The 23,718-nt window shown below is 41.7% G+C and overlaps 1 protein-coding gene across 4 annotated transcripts in view; it reads right to left on the bottom strand.

Annotated features, from left to right (window-relative positions):
- The window catches only part of LOC144605431 (ADP-ribosylation factor-like protein 8A), a 32,230-nt gene extending 8,725 nt beyond the window's left edge, over positions 1-23,505 (bottom strand). The window contains exons 1-5 of one of the 4 annotated variants that reach the window (XM_078420683.1): positions 23,070-23,499; positions 11,592-11,672; positions 10,407-10,480; positions 8,424-8,517; positions 5,926-5,993 (exon numbers count right to left, since the gene is read on the bottom strand). In XM_078420683.1, the coding sequence (XP_078276809.1) occupies positions 5,926-5,993; positions 8,424-8,517; positions 10,407-10,480; positions 11,592-11,672; positions 23,070-23,144 (392 nt within the window). In that variant the 5' untranslated portion in view covers positions 23,145-23,499. Of the gene's footprint in view, positions 1-5,925; positions 5,994-8,423; positions 8,518-10,406; positions 10,481-11,591; positions 11,673-23,021 lie in introns of all 4 variants that reach the window. The other 3 variants (XM_078420682.1, XM_078420685.1, XM_078420686.1) reach the window with 3 other exon arrangements.
- Positions 23,506-23,718: the final 213 nt, after the last annotated feature.

The following is a 23,718-nucleotide window of genomic DNA, read 5'->3' as shown; positions in this document are numbered from 1 at the left end:
AACGTATTGTCAATAAATCTTTTCAATAAGATAAGGAATAATGAGCCCCTGGTTGTTGACAACGCTACGTTGCATGCCTATGGTGGAGAAATTCTAAGGCCTGTGGGGAGGGCTGCTTTAACTTGTGTGCTGCAAAAGGCAACGAGAAACCTCGTTTTCTATGTTTTGAACTCTGACTGTGTAACCCTGCTGGGCAACCGTGCGTGCCAAGATCTTGGCCTGGTGTCCTTCGACCGCACGGTCCACAAAGTGCAACTGTCGTTCAACCCTGTTGTGGAATACCAGGACCTGTTCAACGATGACCTGGGAAAGTTACCACTCACATATCGTATTTCCGTTGACCCAAACGTACAACCTGTAGCCCGCGCAGCTCACAGGGTGTCTCACGCCATGAAAGACAGGGTCGAGGCGATGCTGAATAACATGGTCGAAAAGGGGGTGCTAGAAGCGGTTAGCGATCCCACCGCTTGGGTCTCCACTATGGTTGCCACGATAAAGAAAGACAAGAATGAAATACGTGTGTGTATCAATCCGAAGGACTTGAACCTTGCAATCAGGCGACCACACCACCCCATGCGGTCTGTTGAGGACGTGGCGGCTCAGGTCGGGCAGGCCACCATCTTTTCGGTCCTAGACGCTAAGAACTCGTTTTGGCAGATCCCGTTGGACAAAGAGTCTTCTGACCTAACGACCTTCGCCACACCGTTTGGCAGATTCAAGTTCCTGCGAATGCCATTCGGCATTAATTCCGCTAGCGAGGTGTTCCAGCGAACTATGGAGCAGATATTCTCGGGCCTGCCATGTGCCATCATCGTGGATGATATCCTGGTTTATGGGAAAGACATTGCGGAGCACGACCTGAACCTCCGCAGCATCCTGGATCGGGCGCGGAAGGTCAATCTGAAGCTGAATCCCAAGAAATGCCGGTTCCGCGTCCCAGAAGTCACGTATGTGGGACACGTCTTCACCTCTAACGGACTAAAACCCGACCCCTTGAAGGCAGCTGCCATCTCCGAGATGGCAGCCCCCACCGACGTGCCAGGTCTACAACGATTCTTAGGCATGGTGAACTACCTGGGGAAGTTTATACAAAACCTCAGTGAGCTGAGTGCTCCCCTGCGGCAATTGACAAAAAAGGATATTGCCTGGGCCTGGCTCCAACATCACCAGCAGGCCTTTGACTGCCTCAAGTCGAAATTGATTGACACCCCGACGTTGCGGTACTTCGATGTAAGTCGCCCCATCACCGTCACCTGTGACGCTTCCAAGTTCGGTCTGGGTGCGGCTTGCCTTCAGTCTGTCGATGGATCGTTACATCCTGTCTCCTATGCCTCCCGCACCATGACGGACACCGAGCAGCGGTACGCTCAGATCGAGAAAGAGCTGCTCGCGGTGGTGTTCGCCTGCTCCAAGTTCAGAGATTTCCTGTTCGGCAGCAGATTTACGGTCGAAACCGACCACCAGCCACTGGTGACCATCCTAAACAAGCCAATTCACGCTGCCCCCGCCAGGCTGCAGCGTATGATGCTACAGCTCCAGCGTTTCGAATTCGACATCATCTACAAGAAGGGCACCGAGATGCACATTGCGGACACCCTATCGCGCGCCCCGCGGACCTCCTGTGATCGCCACCCCTACGAAACAGAGGACTTGCTTGTACTGGGCGTTAATTTCATTCCCACCAAGCAGCTACAGGTGTTGGCCGAGCACACCGCTGCCGATCCAGTTTTGCAGCGGCTTGCCACTGTGATTAAAGCAGGGTGGCCAACAAAGCGCTCCGCTGCGCCATCTGAAACACAGCCTTTCTTCCTGGTCCGCGACGAATTGGTGCTCCAGAATGGCGTCATCGTCAAGGGACATAAAGTTGTGGTCCCGTCCTCCCTGTTTGACTCTTACTATTGCGCAGCCCATAGCGGACACCCTGGGGTCGATGCAACACTCGCCCACGCTCAGTGCCAATTCTACTGGCCCGGAATGGCCAAATATATCCGAGACCGAGTTTCTGCCTGCTCCACGTGCAACAGTCTTGCTCCACACCAGCAGCGACAGCCCCTGCTGCAACAGCCTGCCCCTGCCTTGGCCTGGTCCTCGTTGGCTGCTGACATCTTCGAGTGGCGTGGTAACCACTACCTTGTCCTGGTCGACTCATACTCAAACTGGTTCGAGGTGGATTTACTGACATCCCTCACGTCGGAGATGGTGATCCGAAAGCTGCGGAAACACTTCTCCACTTTTGGGTCCCCTGTCAGGCTGCAGACTGACAACGGCAGGCAGTTTACCAGCCGAGAATTCAAAAGTTTTGCGGACAAGTGGAATTTTGTGCATTTCACCAGCAGCCCTGAGTACCCACAGAGCAACGGACTTGCAGAACGGGCCGTCCGCAGCGCCAAGCATCTGATGGAACAGGCGAGACTTTCCAACACTGATTTGTACTTGGATCTCCTAAACCTCAGGAATGTTTCCAGGGATCCGGCCATGGGGTCACCTGCTCAGCGTCTGATGTCAAGGAATACCAGATCTACTATCCCGATTGCCCAGCGCCAGCTGCAACCTCGGGTGCTGGAGCCTGCCTCCGTGCAGAGGCGTATTCAAGAGAAGCATGACAGCCAGCGGCGTTCCCACGATCGGTCGTGCAGACCACTCGATCCTCTTTTGCCTGGACAGGTTGTTCGGTTGCAGACCGCCGGCGGTCACTCCCGTCTGGCCACCGTGGTTGGGGTGGCCGACTCACCTCGTTCGTACCTGGTGGACCATGAGGGCACCATCTACCGAAGAAGCCGACAACACCTGCTTGCGGTTACTGAGCCAAAGCCGCAGCCCCCGGGACCCTATGCCCCGCCGCTCTCATACCAGCAGCCGGCTGCCGTCCCGGCCAGCGTTCCTTGTATGCCTCGGTCCCCATATCGCGCGCCCGGTTCCCCTCTGCGCGGGTCCCCTGTTGCCGGTTCCCACTCTCCCGGTTCTACCACCGCACCTCCCTTCCCTGGTTCCCCTGCTGCCTCGTGTCCTCCGGTTTCTTCTGCTCTTTCGGGGGGAGGGGGAGACATTCGTACGCGCTCGGGCCGGATTAGTAAGCCACCTGTGCGCTATGGCGATTTTGCTTAATTCTGTTATTAATTCTGTTGTTGTGACAACAATCTGTTTAATTTTCTAGGGGGAAGGATGTAGATGGTTTATATGCAACCAATAACATAGTTACCTCAGTACCATTAACCCCGCCTAGTTAACATCAATCATAACGCCTTCCCTTCCTGGGTACAGTTCAGTAGAGGAACGTAGCCAGTGCTTGAAGATGTATGTAATACGCTGTGCTATCATTAAAAGATGTTGTACGCTTTAAGAGTTTGTGAAGTATTAATTTACACATAAGTATTACATAAGTTTAATTTCCAAATCCTATTGCTGTTTAACACAGGAGAAAGTATTTTCTTTCAACAAACTATCCCTTCAGTAAAAAAATAATGATGAGGTTTTAAAAATTACCCAGGAGAAATTATTTTCTTTAACAAATTATCCCTCCAGTAAAAATAATGATGAGGTTTCAAAAAATTACCTGGGGATAAGCACATTTTGATGTTTGAGTAGATTTGTTCTTGTTCTGAATTTCAATAATTCATCAGGCAAAAAGGGAGTAATAGCACACCATTGCTATTTTTGATCCATTAACTGCACATTTTAAATAGTTCTCAATTCAATACTTCATTATATATCTCCAACACAACATGAATGCCTTCATGTCAAGAAATCTTGTTAATATAATGATCTTTAAAAAATGTTGAGGGGGTGGGGGGGAGGGGAGCAGGAATGGAGAGGTATTTGTTTTAGTGCAAATCTGAACCTAAACAATATATTGCAGCTTAGCAACTGGATACTGGAATAAGAAACATACTGGAATAAGAAACAGACTGTTGTAAGAACTCAGCAGGGCAAGCAGCATCTGTTTAAGCAAAAGGCACATATCAAATGTTTCAGGTCAAAACTTAAGAGGGGAGATAAAACAGTTTTGCTATCATGTCTTATTGCATTCCTAAGAAACCTAGTGTTCAAGAAAATCACATTATAAAACCAACTGAGAAAATGGGGTTGGGAACTGGAGAGTTTCAGACTTGCAATAACAAAGTTTATTTTTCCCTGTAGGATTTTCAAAGATAAAAAGGTATTTTTAATAATTGTTTATTTTTGTTATTTCAAGCTAAAAATACTGAAGGCTGCACATAACATTATTTAATAGAGTAATGTTGCACAAGTTTGTATAATAGTGTTTGCTTGTCAATTTCAATGGTCTCACACAGTGGAAAAAGTAGATGTGTTCTTAAGAGACGATGGGTGCAGGGAGGCTACATGGAAACATATTTTCCCCCCCAAAGACCGCTTTTTTTCCTCTGCTTGCCAATTTCCAAAATAACTTTTAAGTGGTTCTCCAGCTCCCAGTCAAAATCACAATATAACCAATTAGACCCACACACTATAAATAATGCTTATTCAAACATTACATCCAAACTTGCATTTTGGAAAGAGTAGGAATTAACAGGTCCTTTTCAGAATGGCAGGTAGTGACTCGTGGGGTGCCGCAAGGCTCAGTGCTGGGACCCGTTATTTACAATATATATTAACGATTTAGACAAGGGAATTAAATGTAGCACCTCCAAGTTTGCAGAAGACACAAAACTGGGTGGCAGTGCGAGCTGCGAGGAGGATGTTATGAGGCTGCAGGATGACTTGGATAGGTTGGGTGAGTGGGCAGATGCATATCAGATGCAGTAAAATGTGGATAAATGTGAGGTTATCCACTTTGGTGGCAAGAACAACGTGGCAGATAATTATCTGAATGGTGTCAGATTAGGAAAAGAGGTGCAACGAGACCTAGGTGTCCTTGTACATCAGTCACTGAAAGTAAGCATGCAGGTACAGCAGGCAGTGAAGAAACAAAATGGCAAGTTGGCCTTCATAGCGAGAGGATTTGAGGAGAGGACTTTCTTGCTATTGAGGGAGTGCAGAGTAAGTTCATCAGGTTAATTCCAGGGATGGCGGGACCGTCACATGATGAAAGAATGGGTTGACTGGGCTTGTATTCACTGGAGTTTAGAAGGATGAGAGGGGATCTTATAGAAACATAAAATTCTTAAAGGATTGGACAGGCTAGATGCAGGATAAATGTTCCTGAGTCCAGAACCAGGGGTAACAGTTTAAGAATAAGGGGTAGACCATTTAGGACTGAGATGAGGAAAAACATTTTCACCCAGAGAGTTGTGAATCTGTGGAATTCTCTGCCACAAAAGGCAGTGGAGGTGAATTCACTGGATGTTTTCAAGAGTTCGATTTAGCTCTTTGGGCTAAAAGATTCATGGGTATGGGGAAAAAGCAGGAACAGGGTATTGATTTTAGATGATCATCCAGGTTCATATTGAATGGCATTGCTGGCTTGAAGAGCTGAATGGCCTACTCCTGCACCTATTTTCTATGTTTCTAGACAGAAAATAACCTAGGATTTAATATCCTGTCTTCAATTACCTTAATCTCCCATCATTCATAAACAGCTCCTGCAACTCAATCCATAGCCCACCCCCATTTGTTGTTTTAAGACATCAATGGCTCTCCTAAGAGTTTCATGCAACTGCAAATCCAACCCCATCCAACTTCTTAGTCACCTTATGTAAATTTGTCTGATACACTGGACCAGTCTGTGCAGTTTTCTGGTGCTGCAGTCATCTCAAAAACAATACTCATTAGGGAGCCCTTAAGTTTAGTTTCTATTCACTGGCTCAATCTTGGTTAAAAGTTAACAACCCCATTGAAACACTCTAATCTTCATTGTGTTCAATATATAGAGCGCTATCATGCATGCAGGAAGCAAGGACCTCCAAGACTTCTGACAACTAGTTTATTTTAATCCATTCTATACCAGTGTAAAAATATGCTGCTCACATTTTTTCAATAAGATCTTTCTCTTCCAGTGCATCGGGCAGGTCTCGTTTGTTCCCAAGGACTAGCACCTAAAAGAAACAAGAAGCAGTAGATAATTCATAAACATTTTTAACATAGAGGAGATATTATTGAAACAGAGGATTTGGGGGAAGTGCGGATGATACGAGAGTCTTTCCTCTTGTGGGGCGATCTGGAACAAGGAGGCATGGTTTCAGAATAATGGATTGTCCATTTTAGATACATACAAGGAAGAATTTCTTCTCACCGAAGGTTGTGAATCTTTTGAATTTTCTACCCAGGAGAATTGTAGAGGCGAATCATTAAATATATTCAAGGGAGTCAAAGCGTATAGGGAAACAGACTGAATAGCCAAGCAGCATTGAGGAAGTGAATGGTCTTCAGTAGCACCAGTTCCTCATGTTAATATATTCTTAAGCAAGTTAACTGCCAGTTTGAATAGATTATGAGAGGATGCTTCTCAGTATAATCTGTTCATGCTGCTTTATCATGCATAAACATCTCCAACATTCCTTATTATTGTTATATCTTGCATGTGGTCTTTAATCTTGCATCAACATGCATGCTGACAAAACATCCAAACCTGCACCTGTTTCGACTAGATTCAGATACCAATCTAAAAAAATAGTTAACTGACCCATGAAACTCCACAATAATGTTTCTTTTCAACCAGTATTCCAATTTGTTTCCATGTATAGAATTCAGAAGGTAGTTTTCATTGCCAGGATTACTTTAATCTTGGTTGAAGTCAAAGCAGAAAGAAAATTCTGTATTGTCATTGAATGTAATGGTTTGAAATGCTGATTTTGTTTTTTTTAATTCAAATTGTACAATTCTAACAATGACCAAGTCTAGGAGCTGAATATTCAGAGAAGAGGCTAAAAGGTGAATGAGGTAGGGAAGTTCCTTTTATGTTGTCACTGCAGTGGTGAGGAATGAATCTGGGTCAAATCACACTGGGTGAACTTAAAAATTAATAAGAAAGGATGCCACTGATAGAAATAGTACATGGATCACTGTAGCTGAACTGCACACCAGACTACAAATCAGGAAAGAATGGGAGCTTCTAAAAAATGTGCTACAATAATCATAGACCAATTTAGTTATATAAATTGGGTTAATCAAGGGCAGCCTTGAAGACAAATTCATAGTATGGATCTGCAATGGTTTATTACAGTGGTCTGTTAAGCAATGAACCAGGATCAGACTACTTTTAGATGTGGTACTGGGTAAAAATATAGAATTAAATAATGGTCTCACAATATAATATACCTTTGGTAGTTGAGTTGAGTTTATTGTCACGTGTACCGGGGGTCAGTGAAAAGCTTTTGTTGCGTGCTAACCAATCAGCAGAAAGACAATACATGATTACAATCGAGCCATCTACAGTGTACAGATACTTGGCAAAGGGAATAATATGAATATCATCGAGTGCAAGATAAGTCCAGTAAAGTCCAATCAAAGATAGTTCAAAGGTCTCCAATGAGGTCAATGGTAGCTCAGGATTGCTCTCTAGTTGTTGGTAGGATGGTTCAGTTGCCTGATAACAGCTGAGAAGAAACTGTCCCTAAATCTAGAGGTATGGGTTTTCACACTTCTATACCATATGCCCGATGGGAGGGGAGTAGCCTGCTCAACCTCTCCCCTTTAGCTCAGGCCCTCGAGTCCTGGCAACATCCTCATAAATCTTCTCTGCACTCTTTCTAGTTTGAATTACATATTTTATGTAATAAATGTCATCACTTGTTTTCAATTTCTTTACAAGAATTCAACAAATACCACTGTTACCTCCCCCCTCAACTCCATCCAAGGACCCTAACAATCTTTCCAGGTGAGACAGACCTCATCTATTGCATCCGCTGCTCTAGATGTCAACTTCTTTACATCGGCAAAATCAAACGCAGGCTCGGCGATCGCTTCGCTCAACACCTTCGCTCAGTACGCCTTAACCAACCTGATCTCCTTGTGGCTGAGCACTTCAACTCCCCCTCCCACTCCCAGTCTGACCTTTCTGTCATGGGTCTCCTCCAGTGCCACAGTGAGGCCCACCGGAAATTGGAGGAACAGCACCTCATATTTCGCCTGGGCAGCTTGCAGCCTAGCGGTATGAACATTGACTTCTCCATCTTTAGATAGTTCCTCTGTCCCTCTCTTCCCCTCCCCCTTCCCAGATCTCCCACTGTCTTCCTGTCTCCATCTATATCCTTCCTTTGTCCCACCCCCGACATCAGACTGAAGAAGTGTCTCGACCCGAAACGTCACCCATTCCTTCTCTCCTGAGATGCTGCCTGACCTGCTGAGTTACTCCAGCATTTTGTGAATAAATACCTTCGATTTGTACCAGCATCTGCAGTTATTTTCTTACACTACAAGTTGCTTAGTCAGAATCACTAACTTCTGCTAAGATAGATTATTATTTCTCATTAGTTATTTAAAGTCGTTCAGTTTGATTCACTATAAAAAGACAGGAGCAGACTTACTGGGATGCCCTGCAACTGTGGTTTATCTAATAAATTATGCAATTCATTCTTTGAAGCTTCTGTCTTCTCATGGTCTGCGGCATCTACCATGTACCTGTGAAATGCAAAAGCATTAAGAATTCAGTTTGAATGGCATTTCATAATGACTTCACTTAACAAATCAGGAACAAGCCACACAGTCTCTGATTCCTACTGTGGTAGCTAATTTCACTCAGAACAGTAACAGGGACACTTCTGCCTTGCAAAAGAAGGAGGAAAACCCACCCAAGTTTCTGCTCTAAGAGTCATCAGCATCCATAGTGGAACCATGCATGGAGATATCAGGCAAGCCCAGAAACATTTGAAAGAAAATAAAACTGTCGCAACTGGAAATATGAAATAAATGCTGGAAATACTCCGCATTAGGCAGTGTTTGTGAAGAGAAATAAATTTAACTACTCAGATCAATGTTGTCGTCATTATTCTCCTCATCAGAGCATGCTTGGCTATTTTTAATTAAAGAATAAAATAGTTGAGTGAAACTCCGACTACTGGGTTTCATCAATCACGCCTACATGATCATAAATTAGACGGCTAGCGGCACGGTAGCGCAGCGGTAGAGTTGCTGCTTTACAGCGAATGCAGCGCCGGAGACTCAGGTTCGATTCTGACTACGGGTGCTGCACTGTAAGGAGTTTGTACGTTCTCCCCGTGACCTGCGTGGGTTTTCTCCGAGATCTTCGGTTTCCTCCCACACTCCAAAGACGTACAGGTATGTAGGTTAATTGGCTGGGTAAATGTAAAAATTGTCCCTAGTGGGTGTAGGATAGTGTTAATGTACGGGGATCACTGGGCGGCACGGACTTGGAGGGCCGAAAAGGCCTGTTTCCGGCTGTATATATATGATGATATGATATGATAAGACATTAGGCAGAATGACATATGTAGTACTATTTGGAGCTGATTTTAAGTGGCAGTATGTGTCGACACTCCATGCATGTGTGACTAAAACCAAAATGCAAGATTTACTAACGGATTTGTTCCACCACTAAACGCTGTGTAACAACCAGTCTTCACTGAGATTCTCTAGCATAATGATAAGAGAGGACACTGGCTCTCACATCCTACACAAATTCTGAGTCCGTACTTACTTCAATGAAGATTACAAATCTGCAAACAAGGAACCAAAGTGAACTTTTAAAAACTATTTTGCTTTAGTTTTTAGACATTTTCTGTTAACATTTAGTTTAATTTATTTTAGAGCTACAGCATGGAAACAGGCCCTTCGGCCCACTGAGTCCACGCCGACCAGTGATCCCTGTACACTAACACTATCCTACACACACGAGGAACAATTTACATTTATACCAAACCAATTAACCTTCAAACCTGCAAATCTTTGGATCTTGGAGAAAATCCACACAGGTCACGGGGAGAACATACAGACAAGCATCCATAGGCAGGATTGAACACGGGTCTCTGGCACTGTAAGGCAGTAGCTCGACCATTACGCCACCCTTGTTTATTTAAAAAATGTGCTTATAAACATATCTGCCTGTTAAAAACTTTAATTAAACTGATCAGTGTAGTGACAATTACAAACTATCCTCATTAATCCTGCCAGCTTCCATATCACACCACTGGCATCTGGGATTCTACAAGACAGCAACGTGGCCCCTGTATCCGGACCAGGTAATACGGAGGACGCAGAAGGCTCTTCAGGATGTGGGGACTCAGGCTAGCAAGATCTAAACAAATGCTTTAGAAGGAGAGGAGAGGGAAAAAAACATTTGAAAAGGACAACTTTGAAGCAGTGTTTTTCACAAATTATAATAAGGCAAACCTGATGTTGAAGAGACACAAATTAAAAGAGTACATGATTAGGTACAATTACATTCTGATTTCAACAAGCAAATAGTTTCTGAAGGTACAGAATTGGCCCCCATATGAAATTCATATTGTTATTGGATTTCCTTCTTCAATAAAATAATTCAAAATACTTACACAATGGCACTGACCCCTCTGCAGTATCGTTCCCACATGCTTCTAAATCGTGGCTGTCCACCAATGTCCCAAAGCTAAAATTAAAATGGCAAGTAAATATAAAAGTGCATTCATAATAATTCAATTACTGAGTATCATACAATAAACTGGTTAGAGATTCTTCCTCTCATTAAAAAATTTCTACGAACCAGCTCTTTATCTTGTAACATTCCAAATATTCAATATTTATTACAGACAGATGGACATTACATTCAAATATATACAATTTAATGAGCCATTTTGTGAAAGAATCAGGCCTCTGCAGTATCGTTCCCACATGCTTCTAAATCGTGGCTGTCCACCAATGTCCCAAAGCTAAACCACTACTAATTAAGCTCACTAACCACAATTTTGGGATCCTAGCTTGAAATTAAAAGCATATTTTGAAGGTAATGAAGTATCTACCATTCCCAATTTCATCTGAAAAATTGGATCTAAATCACCCATTAACCAATTGTATATCTTGCTGACACCTACTGAGCCAAAAGAAATCCCCTGCCCTTATTCATGGGGCCCTCTGATTTCAGATGAATCATGTCAACTTTAAAAACTACTATCTCTTGCAAAAGATCGGTCGGAACTAATTTGCTGCACAAACAAATAATTTATGAGCAAAACGGTACATACCTTTTTCAGTACTTAGCACTATAATTTCAGATAGGATGCATTTATACCACACCATTATGAACTTAAACTGACAGTCACAATGGAAACAAAAAAAAACTTTCTTCTGAAAGCTTTAACAAGATCATGCCCATGGAAACAAATAGCTGAGGAATGGAAGCTTACTCTATTCACCTGATACAAAAGAATAGCAGGTCGCAATCTTTAACCAGTTTTTGCCCTCTCCCACACTCAAGTCTCAACACAACACATGCAAACACTTTTGGCCAAGTCAACCAGACTAATTTCCTACATGATTTTAAACAAAAGGGCCTGCAATAAGAATGTTCGCATTTACTCTTGTTTTTTTTCAAAGGAAAAGAGATGAAAGCTCTGATTTAGAAAATTAAAAGCCAAACCCAAATTATTAAATGGTACTGTTAAAAAAAATGTTTTTAAAGTGAGGAGCATTACACAGATATAAAAATTGCAGTAATTGTCAGCTAGCTTTCAAAAGAGCAAGCCACTGGAAAAACTCCGTACCTTGATGGTGACATTTCCTTTGGTGATTTTTCTCATGTTGAATCCAACAGTTGGAATCATGTCCTCACTGAACTGTCCAGACTGTTGATATAAAAATACATTTTCTGAATTATAAGATAGTTCATCGTAAAAGAATCAATCAGCCGCATTACACAATGTTGGTGCATTAAAACGTTGCTTTACTTTTAGTTCTTGTATCGTCCGTGAGCATGGTGAACATTATTTTTATTAAAAAATGAGAGATAAAGTAAATTGTAAAATCGGCCCAATGTCGGGAATGGATGAGAAAGTGGGATAACATTGAATGGGTGAGAACGGGTGATCGATGGCTGCCGTGAACTCAGTGACATCAGTAGACCGTGTGCTTTCATGCTGTGTCTCTTAAAAAAAATTGTTGTAAAACCAATTACATCCAACAAACTAGTTCTATATATTTTCAGCCAAATACAAACATAAGTAAAGTTATGTCTGGAAGATCGCAATGTAAAATCTTCCAAGTCAGACAGACAGACAAACAAAGGTGGTGTTAAGATCCTTTCTTTAGTAACAGGAATTTTTGCTGTTCTTTAAGGCAGTTCTACGTTTCTTAATTAATGTGCCAAATCAGATAGTTGATTGTCACTGGATTTGTTAAGTCATAGACAAGGAGAATAACTAATAATAATAATAATAATAATATTCATTTATTGTCATTGCAACGAGTACAACGAAATTAAAAAATAGCCAATCCTGACGGTGCGTACAAACATATATGCAATAAATGCAAAAACAAATAAATACATAAATACAATTAAATACAATTATATGACCGATTTTTTAACGGTGTTGCCTAGTGCAAGGTAGCAATGGAAACGACTGATTGTGTATCAGATGTTTCATTTTGAGTCCTTGATTTTGCTTTTCGCTCCCCCTCAAAATAAAAATACTGGGATCTGAGGGAGAGATTTTATCCACTATATGTGTTGTAAAACTGGCACATTTCTTAATTCTGACAGACTAATATGGACATGAACAATAAAATATTAAGTATTCAATGGGTTTCTTATTTCCTTTCGGATGGCTGTTCTATTGTGCTGGCGGTTGGGGGAGGTGGTCACCCTTCGATCCTAAGCTCATGAATTATTTGTTTTAGGAGCTAATGGAACACCAGACATCTTTTGATTGCAAATAGAGATAATTCTAAAAGGGGGAATGGATGGGATGGCATGATGGACAAGCAGGAAACAGATGTTGTTCGATGTAGAGGAGACAATTGATTTGTCAAGGAAGGAAATGCAACTTCATTATAATTCCAATTAAGTACCAAGTAGAGTTCTAGGCATTGGGCACTCAGGGAGTGCTAGTGAGACTTTAAGGTCCGAAGAGTTTCAATGAAATGATTAAACATCCAAAGGTTCCTCCCCATGCACCTGCCTACCACCACCGTCCCAAAAGCAAAGAAACAGGCCCTTCGACCTACCGATTCTGTGCCGACCAGCGATCATCCATACACTAGTACCATCCTACACACTAGGGATAATTCACAATTTTACTGCAGCTAATTAACCTACAACTTGTATGTCTGTGGTGTGTGGGAGGAAACCGGTGCACCCTGTGAAAACCCACGCGGTCACAGGGAGAAGGTACTAACGTCGTACAGATAGCACGCAGTCAGGGTCAAAGCCGGGTCTCTGGCACTATAAGGCAACCACTCTACCGCTGCGCCACTGTGCGCCCAAACGATACGAGAATAGCGACATCACCTTGTTTCACAACATCAAAATAAGCAATATGGGGAACTGAATAGGAACTGATAATTTAGAAGAATGGTGCAAGTGTTGCAAGTACTTTTTCTCCCCCTCACGTACTGACAGTAAAAAATGGTTGTCAGTGGTGGTGTTGCTGCCCTACAGGGCTAGAGACCCAGGTTCGATTCTAACTACGGGTGCTGCATGGAGTTTGCACGTCCTCCCTGTGATCACGTGCGATTTCCTCTGCGTGTTCCGGTTTACTCCCACATTCCAAAGACTTGCAGATTGTAAGTTAATTAGCTTCTGTAAATTGTCCCTAGAGTGTAGGATAGAACTAGCGCACGGATGATCATTGGTCAGCGCGGACTCGGTGGGCCGGTCTCCATGCTGTATCTCCAAACTAAATCTAACCTACATAGCTCATTTACCACAATCTCAAGTAAAGAGCTAAAAGATATTGCAAACTTGAAACATAGTAAATAGGTGTAGTAGGCCATTCAGCTCTTCAAGCCAGCACTGCCATTCAATATGATCATGGCTGATCATCTAAAATCAGTACCTTGTTCCTGCTTTTCCCCCATACCCATGATTCTTTTAGCCCTAAGAGCTAAATCAAACTCTTGAAAACATCCAGTGAATTCAACTCCACTGCCTTTTGTGGTAGAGAATTCCACAGATTCACAACTCTCTGGGTGAAAAAGTTTTTCCTCATCTCAGTCCTAAATGGCCTACCCCTTTTTCTTAATTGAAGTGTTGAAAAAGGCAGATTCTGTGCAATATTCATAAACCCAACTAAACTGGAAACACAATCATGCATCCCAAACAATATTTACACTCAACTCTAGATACTGCAAATCCGACCTCAAATCTAATAACGTTTTCTTCATTTCTACTTTTCAATGCCTTCCTCACCATTGTAACTTACAAACTTCACCAATGCTAGCATTTATTTCAAGAGGGCTAGAATACAAAAACAGAGATGTAATACTGAGGCTCCATAAGGCACTGTTCAGGCTGCATTTGGAGTATTGTGAACAATTTTGGGCACCATATCTGAGGATGTGCTGGCAAGAATGATCCCAGGAATGAGTGGGTTAACATATGATGGGCGTTTGACGGTACTGGGCCTGTACTCGCTGGAGTTTAAAAGGAAGAGAGGGGACAATTGAAACTTACCGAATAGTGAGAAGCCTGGACAGAGTGGATGTGGAGAGGATGTTTCCACTAGTGGGAGAGTCTAGGACTAGAGATTATAGCAGAATTAAAGGCCGTTCCTTTAGGAAAGGGATGAGGAGGAATTTCTTCAGTCAGAGGGTGGTGAATCTGTGGGATTCTTTGCTACAGAAGGCTGTGGAGGCCAAGTCAATGGATATTTTGAAGGCAGAGATAGATTCTTGATTAGTACGGGTGTCAGGGGTTATGGGGCGAAGGCAAGAGAAAGGAGGAAGAGATAGATCAGCCATGATTGAATGCCGGAGGACTTGGCCTAATTCTGCTCCTATCACTTACGACTTCATGAACAAAGATAATAGCACCAATGTACACATTGTATTACAGATTTTATATATCAGATTATCACAAGAACATGTGTTATGTAGAACATTAAAAAAATCAGTCCATATCGTATCAGGAAGTAATCCAAAAAAGATCAGAATGCTTGCATTAAATGGAAACACGACTGTAGCAGAAACCCAATCAGGTTAGTGCCTACCTTTACTGAGACAATGAAGCTCAAAGGATTCTGAACTGTCATCACTTTTGTGAAGATTTTAACATTCCACTATGTCGAATGATAAATATTCAAAGGAGAGAGTAATGTAGACAAGAGTACTAAGTAAAAAGACAATAACCACAAGACTTGGAAATCAGTGTCTTGGAAAATTATCTCCTAAAATCATAACATATTTTGCTGATTAAATAAATTTGTAGACAATTTATTTTCTGTTCAAAATACAAAGTTAATATTCTTCCAAAAAAATGTACTGACAATATCAGGAAGGTGCAATATCCTTTATGTCAGTAGTAAAGTGCAGAATGGGTTTTGCCTTTAAAGAGTAGACCATTTATTCTCTTTTTTTATTATTCCTTCCAGGGAAAGTGGATTTTGCAAGCTGAACAATCATTTAATTACCTGTCCTCCAGTGCCCTTAAGAATGTGGTGGTGAACTGCCTTCTTGAACTGCTGCAGTCTTAGAGGTGTGGGTATGCCCACAATGTTGTTAGGGAGGGAGTTCCAGGATTTTGCACAGTGATGTTGAACAAACAACAACATAATTTCAAGCCAGGATAGTGATGGGTTTGGAGGACAACTTCCAGGTAACGGCACTCCCATGTCTTAGTCTGCCCTTATCCTTCAAATTAAGACATTTTTTGAACTATCAGGCAAGAGATTAAGGGGGGCTTTCTTGACAGTCCACCCAACTGTATTTACCTGCTAGGCACCTTGGAAGATCTCAAGTCATAATGTTGGGAGAAAGTTTATGCACATTACTTACGAATCTTATTATTAGAGAACATAATAGAAAAAATATCAGGGAAAGGGCAAATGGCCACTCCATCATTCACGATAACAATCCCACTAGTCCATATCACTCAAACCCCATATTATTCAAATTCCTTGGTGTCCATAATTTAATTATTTAATATACTTAATGCCTACCATACAAAGCTTGAGGTCAATTGTATTCCTATACCCCGCAAATGCTTTCTCACATTAAAGCTAGGAAGAGAACATGTCATTCCCTTATATTGTGATTTATTGCTAATGCCTTTATTCCCCCTCATGTCACAAAGCACTTCCACAACATTAAAAAAATCTTATTTAAAATGCAGTTTGCAGAGGGAAAAACAAATTAACTGGATGAATGCAATGCTTATTTATTGCCATTATCATTCACTCTCACTTGATGCTCCTATAATTTGCCACAAATAGAAAACAAATTATTACATATAATCCTTAATTCAAAGTTGACCGTAATGATGGGAAAGGTCAAATTCAGTGCGAGTGAATTAGATTTCATACATTTCTCTTTTAAAGACAGTTCAATCACAGGAGCCAATCGCAAATGATGCGGCAGTGGCGCAGCGGTAGAATTGCTGCCTTAAAGCACCAGAGACCACGGTTCAATCCTGACTACGGGTGCTGTCTGAATGTTCTCCTTGTGACCACGTGGCTTTTCTCTAGGTGCTCCGATTTCCTCCCGCATTCCAAAGGTGTGCGGGTCTGTCGGTTAATTGTTTACTGTAAAATTGTCTCTAATGTGTAGGATAGAACTAGTACATGGATGATCACTGGTCGGTGCAGACTATGTGGCCCGAAGGGCCTGTTGCCATGCTGTATCTCTAAACAAAACAGTTCCTCCTTTTTGGGCAGGCATAGTTTTTCCATGAACATTTGATACCTTAATTTTCTACTACTGAGACTGAGACTCTGCTTTCTACTTAGTCTTGGATGAACATTGAGGAAGTAAAATTATGGTTGGTTACGAGGAGAAAAGGAAATGCGTACTTTCCTTGGATAGGCAAACATTCAACTGATGTGTGAGAATGGTGGAAGGGGAATGCAATTAACCGAATTGTCCAGATCTCTAAAGATTTTGGAGAAAATAATCATATTGGAGATTTCTAATACAAAGGGAACTGCATACAAACTTGTAATGCAAATCTTCACGCAAATCCATGGGAATTGCTTGTAATACTGTTAAATTCAATTCATAATAGTGCACAATAATGTCTTTGTTTTAATTTCAGAACATGAATTATTCAATAGTACTATAAAGAAAACAAATTAGATTATGCTCTACCAATTTTAGTGGAAGATTGAAAATATTGTGCTCATCTAGATTATGTTAATATTTAATATTAACATAAACATACAAGGTTCAAAGAACTGAAAGTAGACACAAAATGCTGGAGTAAGTCAGCGGGACAGGCAACATCTCTGGAGAGAAGGAATGGGTGAGGTTGCTGGTCGAGACCCTCTCGATCACACATTGCTTCTCTCCAGAGATGTCACCCATTCCTTCTTTCCAGAGATGCTGCTTGTCCCGCTGAGTTAATCCAGCATTTTGTGTCTACCTTCGGTTCTTTGAACCTTGTATGTTTATGTTAATATTAAATATTAACATAGTCTAGATGAGTACAATATTTTCAAACTTCCACTAAAATTGGTAGAGCATAATCTAATTTGTTTTCTTTATAGTACTATTCATTTTCTTTATAGTACTACTTTCGATTTAAAGCAGCATCTGCAGTTCTTTCTTACACGTTCAAAGAACCTATTGGACTCAGCAGTTTCTAATCCTCTTTTACTGAAATCAGAATTACATTATTGACATATTACACAACTTGGAGAGCAAAGCAAGGATTGAAGTTGTGCACAGGGGAAAATGACTGAATGCTGGAATGGTGTTTAAATGTTGTTAAAATATAATTGCATGAACATCCCTTTTTATAGGCTGCAGGAGACCTCCATAATCCCAACCCATTTCTAGAGGTTATGGACCCTTATCATAAAATGCCTTTATTAGCAACTGCATTAAAAAAAACCTGAAAGAACACATAGAAAGTAGGAATATTTTAGGGTCGGCACAATGGCACAGCGCTAAAGATGCTGCCTTACAACGCCAGAGAATCGGGTTCGATCCTGACTAGGGGTGGCGTCTGTGCAGTCTACGTTCTCCCTGTGACCACATGGGTTTTCAGATAGTCATCATCAAAATCCAGAGACTACATCCAATTGTTTTAAATAAATTTGACGCAGATATAGTTGAGCAATTCAAAACTCACCAAGATCTTGGAGGGAACCAGGAAAATGGAAAACCACCAAGAGGGAGACATAAAAAGGGAGATTTTAGGTCAGTTAAAGTTTACATCTATCCAAGGGTGGATAAGTGTATTAAGTGCATAACCAAGGATGAAACAGTCATTTAAAATATGACAAAGGGCCCTCAGTCTGAAACACCAAATCTGTTCCTCTTTCCACAGATGTTGCCTGACCTGAGAGTTTCCACAATTTTCTCTTTTTAATTTCAGACTTCCAACTTCTGCACTGTTCTGATTTCCATTTCGCTGCATTATGAATTGAGTTGAAAAGGAAACTGATACATGGAGTACAGAAAACAAATACAGTTTAAAATTAACTATCAATAGGTGAAAATCTAAATTAAGTTTTACTCAGAAGAGTTTGAACTGATTAATATCAATGGACTACAAACATTCTCAAGATACAGCACTTGAAATTTATGAAAGATTAAGAATAGGAATAAGACAACAATGAACACAGGTAAAATGCAGAGACATTCAATGAAGGCAAGTGAAGAGGTTGGGAGAGGGGGATGCAGAATGATAGAGAGCAAACTCAACGAAGCAAAACAAATGGAGGGATTCTCCAGTAGGATAGGACCCTCGATGATTCCCCAGTGGCAAAATACTGTCAGATCCGAGGGAACACTATCATATTATGTTTTATCTGGCTCAATATGATCAATGTCACAGGTAATACACATGCTTGGAAGGAACATTATTAACTTGAATTAATGCAAGAGCAAATCTAAAACATATCTAAGATTGTTATTTTAATAATGATTTGAGTCACTTACTATGTCAGCATAAAGTACAGACAAATGGTTTGAAATCACAAACATTTCTGAGGAAATGGTTCCAGGGTGAAGTAAGGAATGATTGACTGCGACTGAATAGCAATCTATTACACAATATTAAATCAAGCCTGCTTTAGAATATCCTTAATATCTTCCTTATACAATTATTGTATAATTCAACATAAGACACAAGAAACAAGAGCAGAATTAGACCACATGGTCTGTCTGGCTTGCTCTGTTATTCACCAGGATCATGGCTGTTTGATCTTGGTCTCATGTCAGCTTTTCTGTTGTTTGCAAAATTGTCGACAGCCCAATGTAGCAAAAAATCTAACTCAGATCTGAATCCACTCTGCTGGCCTCTGAAGTTGAGAATTCCAAATATTCACAACCAACCTCCTCACCCAGAGAAGAAACTCATCCTCATTTCTATCTTAAATGGGCAATCACGATACTCAAAGTACTTCCATTAGATCTTATAAACTCACTCATGAGAAGCTTCTCAGCATCTACCCTGTGAGGCTCCTCAGTATTAAACATTTGATTAAAATCACAAAAATACAAGTATCAAGTCATTTCCCCATTTCATTACAATACCTACATCATTGTCCTCCTAGCTTCACTGATCCCTCCTACAAATAAAGGATCAAATTCACAATCATTCCCCTGACAGCACCCAGGCTCACAAGTAATTAAACACGTATCCATCACAAACAATTGTAACTGTGACCACTTCCCCATATCACCCTGTGTTCCTTTCAACCCTATTAGGGAAATAAAACTATCTTCCAATTCATTTGCAAGTATACTCTCAAAATGTCAACACTCTAATTTTTAGTCCACTTCCTGTTTCTGCAGATTTTGATGAGCTCAATTGCATTGTCACCATCATCTTTGAACCTCCTGTTACAATCATCACCCTCTCTGAACTAGCCTATGCCCTAAAACCAAATAATACTATCCAAACGATCTAGCACTCAAGTATTTTAATCCATCATTTGGTAGGATCGCAATGTGTCACTTGGCACTGCTTTGTTCACCTCTAATGTAAAGATAACCCAGAGTATCTTTTCTTCACTATGAAATCTCACTCATCCATCCTCACCAATAAATGCAGGGAGATCTTATGGCATTTTTTCCACAAAGATTAGGATGATGCTAGGATCAGACTGAAGGTTCTCAACCCGAATCATCACCTATCCATGTTTTCCAGAGGCAGCACGGTGGTGTAGCTGCAGAGCTCCTGCCTTACAACCAGAGACCCAGGTTTGATCCTGACTAGCTTATCTGTACGGCGTTTGGACCCACCCGTGACCTGTGTGGGTTTTCTCTGAGATTTTCGGTTTCTTCCCACACTCCAGGTTTGTTGGTAAATTGGTTTGGTATAAATGTAAATTGTCCCTAGTGTGTGTAGGATAGTGTTAATATGCGGAGATCGCTGGTTGGTGCGTACTCGGTGGGCCAAAGGGCCCGTTTCCCCGCTGTATCTCTAAACTAAACTAAGATGCTGCCTGACCGGCTGAGGTACTCCAGCACTCTGTCTCCTTTTATCCATTTATGTACTATACTACTACTTTCAAATTGTGGAGCTTGTCAAATTTCGTCAGGATTGTAAAGAAATTTACAGTGAGAGACAGGAAATGTAATTATCGCTGAACACACAAACACCAACAACATAGGCAGGACATAGAAAAAAAAGTTCTGTATCGTCAATATGAGGGGCTAGGTACCAAATTAAGCAGAACCCCAAAGCCAAGAACCTTTGCATAGCTACCTAGGCAACATGTAAACTGGCATAGGGTAAATTAGAGTAATTTAAAAATAACGCAAACAGTGATATGGAAGAAGTAGCCAAGAGTGTGGAGCATTAGCACGGGTGATAGACACAAAATGCTGGAGTAACTCTGCAGAAGCGGTAGCAACTCAGAATTGGATGACATTTCAGGTCAAGACCCTTCTTCAGACACCTACCACACTGAGGCCAGACGTCCGCTCACGGACACCTCCTCCTACTTATCCTTGGACCATGACCCCACAGATGAGCACCACGCCATAATTGCACAGACTACTTCCGATTTCATCACTTCTGGTTGTCTGCCTTCCATAGCCTACAACTTTATTGTTACCCACGGCCTGGTTTTACTTTCTCCCAAAAATCCATAAACAGAACTGCCCTGGCAGACCCATTGTTTCTGCCTGCTCCTGTCCCACTTAATTCATTTCCACCTACAAATCCTTCCTACGCATCAGCATGGGTACTGGGCGAAAGTCGGCATTGTGCTGGTAGGACCATGGTAAGGAGTACAAGTTGGGAAATATAGGGAATTTTTAACTAAATAGTGGGGATAACGGGATCAAAGTTGGGTAGATATGGGAAATGGAAGAGTAGACACAAGGCTAGAGAACAAATATACTAATATTGGAAATGATATATAGATTGTAACAGAAAGAGATAAAATGTGCACATCTCAGAATGAATCATCAGTTAAGGTTAGAAGGTAAAACAAAAACAAGGAGATGAAACCAAAAGTTCTGTTTTGATTCCACGTAGTACTTAAAACAAACTATCAGCAGATATTTTTACAATTTATTCTTGTGTTTCTCGCTAAATTTCTAAGGTATTCTACTTTCCCTTTTCTTAATAGCATTCCAAGAGGAGCAAGATATTGATATTTCCCCCCAATTTTCATGGTTCTTTTGTCAACCAAATACTAATATTCTCTCTAACTTTCCTTTGTAGCTGTGACTGGGCCACTTGACCAGCTTTTTGTCCGCCTTAAAACAGAAAATACATTAATCATAAACTTTGTATTAATTATTTAAATGTCAGTCACTGTTTATGGCCCTTCCTGTTGATGCCTGTCATTTCCAGCTCATGTCTCTTGCCTTTGTAGTGTACGTTTGTCAGATTTAACCAAGATTGACATATTGTATTTAATATACCCTCAAAATCTTCATTTAAAAAAGAAGTTGAGCAAAGATGTATACCGTATGGAGTTAGGGCAAAGCTGAGACAGGTATGTTCAAAGGTCTATATTCCCTGACGACTGACTTTCCAAACCTCTTAAACTCTTTCTTCCTTTACAACAGTTCATAGACCATTTTTTTTGCCAAGGCTTATATTTCATGGGACCAAGCATCTTTTTATTGATTGATAAAATGTAACGTGGTATTTCACAGGCCTGTTAAGTGAAAACCTAATGCAAACATGAATTGTTCACGATAGCACATTTAAAATTACACTATAATCCTTTGAGGTTACACCCTGTCCAGTATTTTCCAATACCCTCCAAACCTTCATGAAAATAATAAAAAGCCCACATTTTTGGTTCTGAATGGTTTTAGAATTGATAAAGTACCAACTGAATGTGCCCATTCCACAAACAACATCACATCCACCCATGAAAAAAAACATAGGAAACAATGGCGGTAGCGCAGCGGTAGAGTTGCTGCTTTACAGCGAATGCAGCGCCGGAGACACAGGTTCGATCCTGACTACGGGTGCTGCACTGTAAGGAGTTTGTACGTTCTCCCCGTGACCTGCGTGGGTTTTCTCCGAGATCTTCGGTTTCCTCCCACACTCCAAAGACGTACAGGTATGTAGGTTAATTGGCTGGGTAAATGTAAAAATTGTCCCTAGTGGGTGTAGGATAGTGTTAATGTACGGGGATCACTGGGCGGCACGGACTTGGAGGGCCGAAAAGGCCTGTTTCCGGCTGTAGATATATGATATGATGATATGATAATGCAACATTGAATGCATTGAGGGGCAGCAACGGGTTAAGAAACTAGATCAGGAAGTTAAAAAGCTGGGAGAGAGGATCATGCGCAGGATGATTTTGGTGATTAAAAAACACCATATTAAAAAATAAATGAAAAAGCACACATGAAAAAACAACATTGCATTGTTTCATACGGGTTGTTCCCTTTCAGAATAAAACAACATAATCATAGGCAACAGTGAAGAATTAACAGTTATTTCTAACTGCTGAAAAAGACAAATAGAGAGCCTGAGAAAGAAACCCAGTGACCAAAAGGGCGATGTTTGTGCGTGCACCTCGCCCCTTGTCTGCGTTTATTATTGACTGTTGATACTCTACCGCGATCACATTGACAAACGTCGTCTTGCCCGAGTACTGCAAGCCCACCAGCGTCAGCTCCATCTCCTCTTTCCAGAAGAGAGCCTTGAACCAGTCCAATAACTTGTTGAAAAGGGCCAACATCACCCCGGGCCTTGTGTTGTCGTCGCTGGGCGAAGGCAAGCAGAAGCCGCTAACTGCTGGCCGCCGAGCCTGGGCGTCTCTCAGCTCCTCTCACACCACAGCTGGACCCTGGATCCTTCCTTAATCCCAGCGGCGTTCACTGTCAGCTGAGGAGGAGAGGATTGCGATTTTTAAAAAAAGTGTAGTATTAAACGGCCTTCTTCCTCGGAAGACACAGCAGCTTCAGGCCCTGGGCTCCGACTTGCACACATACACCACCGCTCTTCCCTGGCGCGCCCCCTACCTGAAGGAGGCGCAGCGGCCGCGCAACAGCCAGAGTCAAGCAACTACTGATGTCTGAGACCAAACAAGCAACTGCTGAAACCAAGCGATGACTGAAACCAAGCAAGCAATTAGTTAGACCAAGCAGCTAACTACTGAGACCAGACTGCCAACTAATGAGACCAGACAGCCAACTAATGAGACCAAGCAGCCAACCAATGAGAGCAAGCAGTCAACTAGTGAGACCCAGCAGTCAACTAGTGACACCAAGCAGTCAACTAGTGACACCAAGCAGTCAACTAGTGACACCAAG

Source organism: Rhinoraja longicauda, chromosome 24 (genome assembly GCF_053455715.1).
Source record: "Rhinoraja longicauda isolate Sanriku21f chromosome 24, sRhiLon1.1, whole genome shotgun sequence".
Taxonomy (NCBI): domain Eukaryota; kingdom Metazoa; phylum Chordata; class Chondrichthyes; order Rajiformes; family Arhynchobatidae; genus Rhinoraja; species Rhinoraja longicauda.
This window is presented reverse-complemented; position numbering and strand designations above follow the sequence as displayed.